Raw genomic sequence first — 1,853 nt, forward strand, 5'->3', positions numbered from 1 at the left:
CGCCGGGAGCAGCGTTCCCGACGTGCCCCAGTGCACTCAGGGCTCGGGACGGCTCGGCGCGTGCCAACGCCACGGCATTTCCACCGCTCACCAGGTCTTGTCTTTGAGCCGAAATCAAACCGCAATCCAAATAGCTCCAGGCTTTGGCAGGGTTTGAGCACGTCTGTCTGTCTGTCTGATTAAACCAGTCTTGGCGAGCTTGCAGAGCTCGTTGGGCTTTTCCCAGCAGTCAGTTTCCCCTGCCTGGTTCAGGGCTGGGAAACGAGTGGGAACTGGGGGGTTTGACCAGATGTCCTGACTCAATCTGAAATTAAAAGCCAAAGCCAGAGCTTGACTAGCTCAGAGATGGATCTAATTGAGCATCTCCAGCTGCTGCTGCCAACCTGCCAGACTGGGGCAGCTCAGCCTGAAGTTTAGCAGTTTTTTCTTGTTTGGGTGGAATAAGAAGAGTGTTGGGGACACGGCAGAGGTTGAGGTTTGATGTGAGGTGCTGCATGTCCCACCCCAAGGACAGTGGAAAGGGGTTGCCCTGGGTGGCTGGTCTGCCTTGCCGTGCCCACGGAGGTGGAGCTGCTGCTCTGGGTGCGTGGGCATCCCATATGGGTGATTGCTAAGGGGATCTATGGGGACACCCGAGGGTCCTGATGCACTCTGGGTTGTCCCCAGGCCATGGGCAGTGCAGCTGCGGGGATTGTCTGTGCGACTCGGACTGGACCGGCGACTACTGCAACTGCACCACCCGCACCGACACGTGCATGTCCAGCAACGGGCTGGTGTGCAGCGGCCACGGCTCCTGCGTGTGTGGCAAGTGCGACTGCACCCAGCCCGGCTCCTACGGTGACACGTGCGAGAAGTGTCCCACGTGCCCGGATGCCTGCACCATCAAAAAGTGAGAGTGGGCAGAGAGCTGGGAGAGGTCGCACCCCATCGGGGAGCTGGCAGGGACCTGGGATGGGTCATATCTCATCAGGGAGCCGGCAGCAGGAGCTCTCGCCAGCTGCAGCCTGGTTGGGTTGGGATTGCAGCAACTGCCGCAGCCTGAAGAGACTGAAAGGTGTGACGGTCCCCTGGGGAGGCACGGAGGAGCTCACGGTACCTCTCTCCTCTTCCTCAGGGACTGTGTGGAGTGCAAGAAGTTTGAGCGAGGACCGCTGGTGGAGCAGCAGTCCTGCAGCCGCATGTGCCGTGATGAGATCGAGACGGTGCAGGAATTGGGTAAGAGAGGAGACCCAAACCCCGGTCCTGAAGCGTGGAAATCCGTGGGGATTTAACATCCCCTTTCCTTCCACGTGTGCATCCCCCTGGCACGGGGGTCCTGAGCCTCTCGCTCTGGCAGGTGACAGGGGCAAGGACGCCGTGAACTGCACCTACAAGGATGAGGACGACTGCGTGGTGCGGTTCCAGTACTACGAGGACTCCAGCGGCAAGTCCATCCTCTACGTTATCGAGGAGCCAGGTAAGACCCGGCCGCCGCAGTTGGGCTGGGCGGGTGCAGAGCATGCCGTGCTGGGTTTCTGTGCTAACCTGGGGGGATTTTGCGTCCCTTTTGTAACTCCCACTGCCGCCACGCTCACGGGGCACCGTGGTCAGGGGCTGAGAGGGGTTAAAGAGCTGCTTTGTTCTCTGCTCCGTGCCACCAGGCTGTGATTTCCTGCCTGTCTCACATTTCCCCACCATGCTCCTTGGTTATTTCACCCCTCCACTGAGGCCAAGGATGGGGGCTCACCCCTCCCACCGCCCTGATCCTGTTTCTGGCTCCATGGGTGTGATTTTTCTCGAGAAGCAGATAAGAGCTGGGTCCCATTAGCCAGGCAGGAGCAATGCCAGGCTGGACCCCAGGGCTGGGTATGGCA

The 1,853-nt window shown here is 60.0% G+C and overlaps 1 protein-coding gene across 1 annotated transcript in view; it reads left to right on the forward strand.

Annotated features, from left to right (window-relative positions):
- Positions 1 to 1,853, forward strand: part of ITGB3 (integrin, beta 3 (platelet glycoprotein IIIa, antigen CD61)) — an 8,719-nt gene that overhangs the window by 5,232 nt on the left and 1,634 nt on the right. The window contains exons 9-11 of the mRNA XM_010284635.1: positions 667 to 889; positions 1,115 to 1,215; positions 1,337 to 1,456. Coding sequence (XP_010282937.1) covers positions 667 to 889; positions 1,115 to 1,215; positions 1,337 to 1,456 — 444 coding nt within the window. The remainder of the gene's footprint in view (positions 1 to 666; positions 890 to 1,114; positions 1,216 to 1,336; positions 1,457 to 1,853) is intronic.

This window comes from Phaethon lepturus, unplaced genomic scaffold (genome assembly GCF_000687285.1).
Source record: "Phaethon lepturus isolate BGI_N335 unplaced genomic scaffold, ASM68728v1 scaffold29893, whole genome shotgun sequence".
Lineage (NCBI taxonomy): Eukaryota > Metazoa > Chordata > Aves > Phaethontiformes > Phaethontidae > Phaethon > Phaethon lepturus.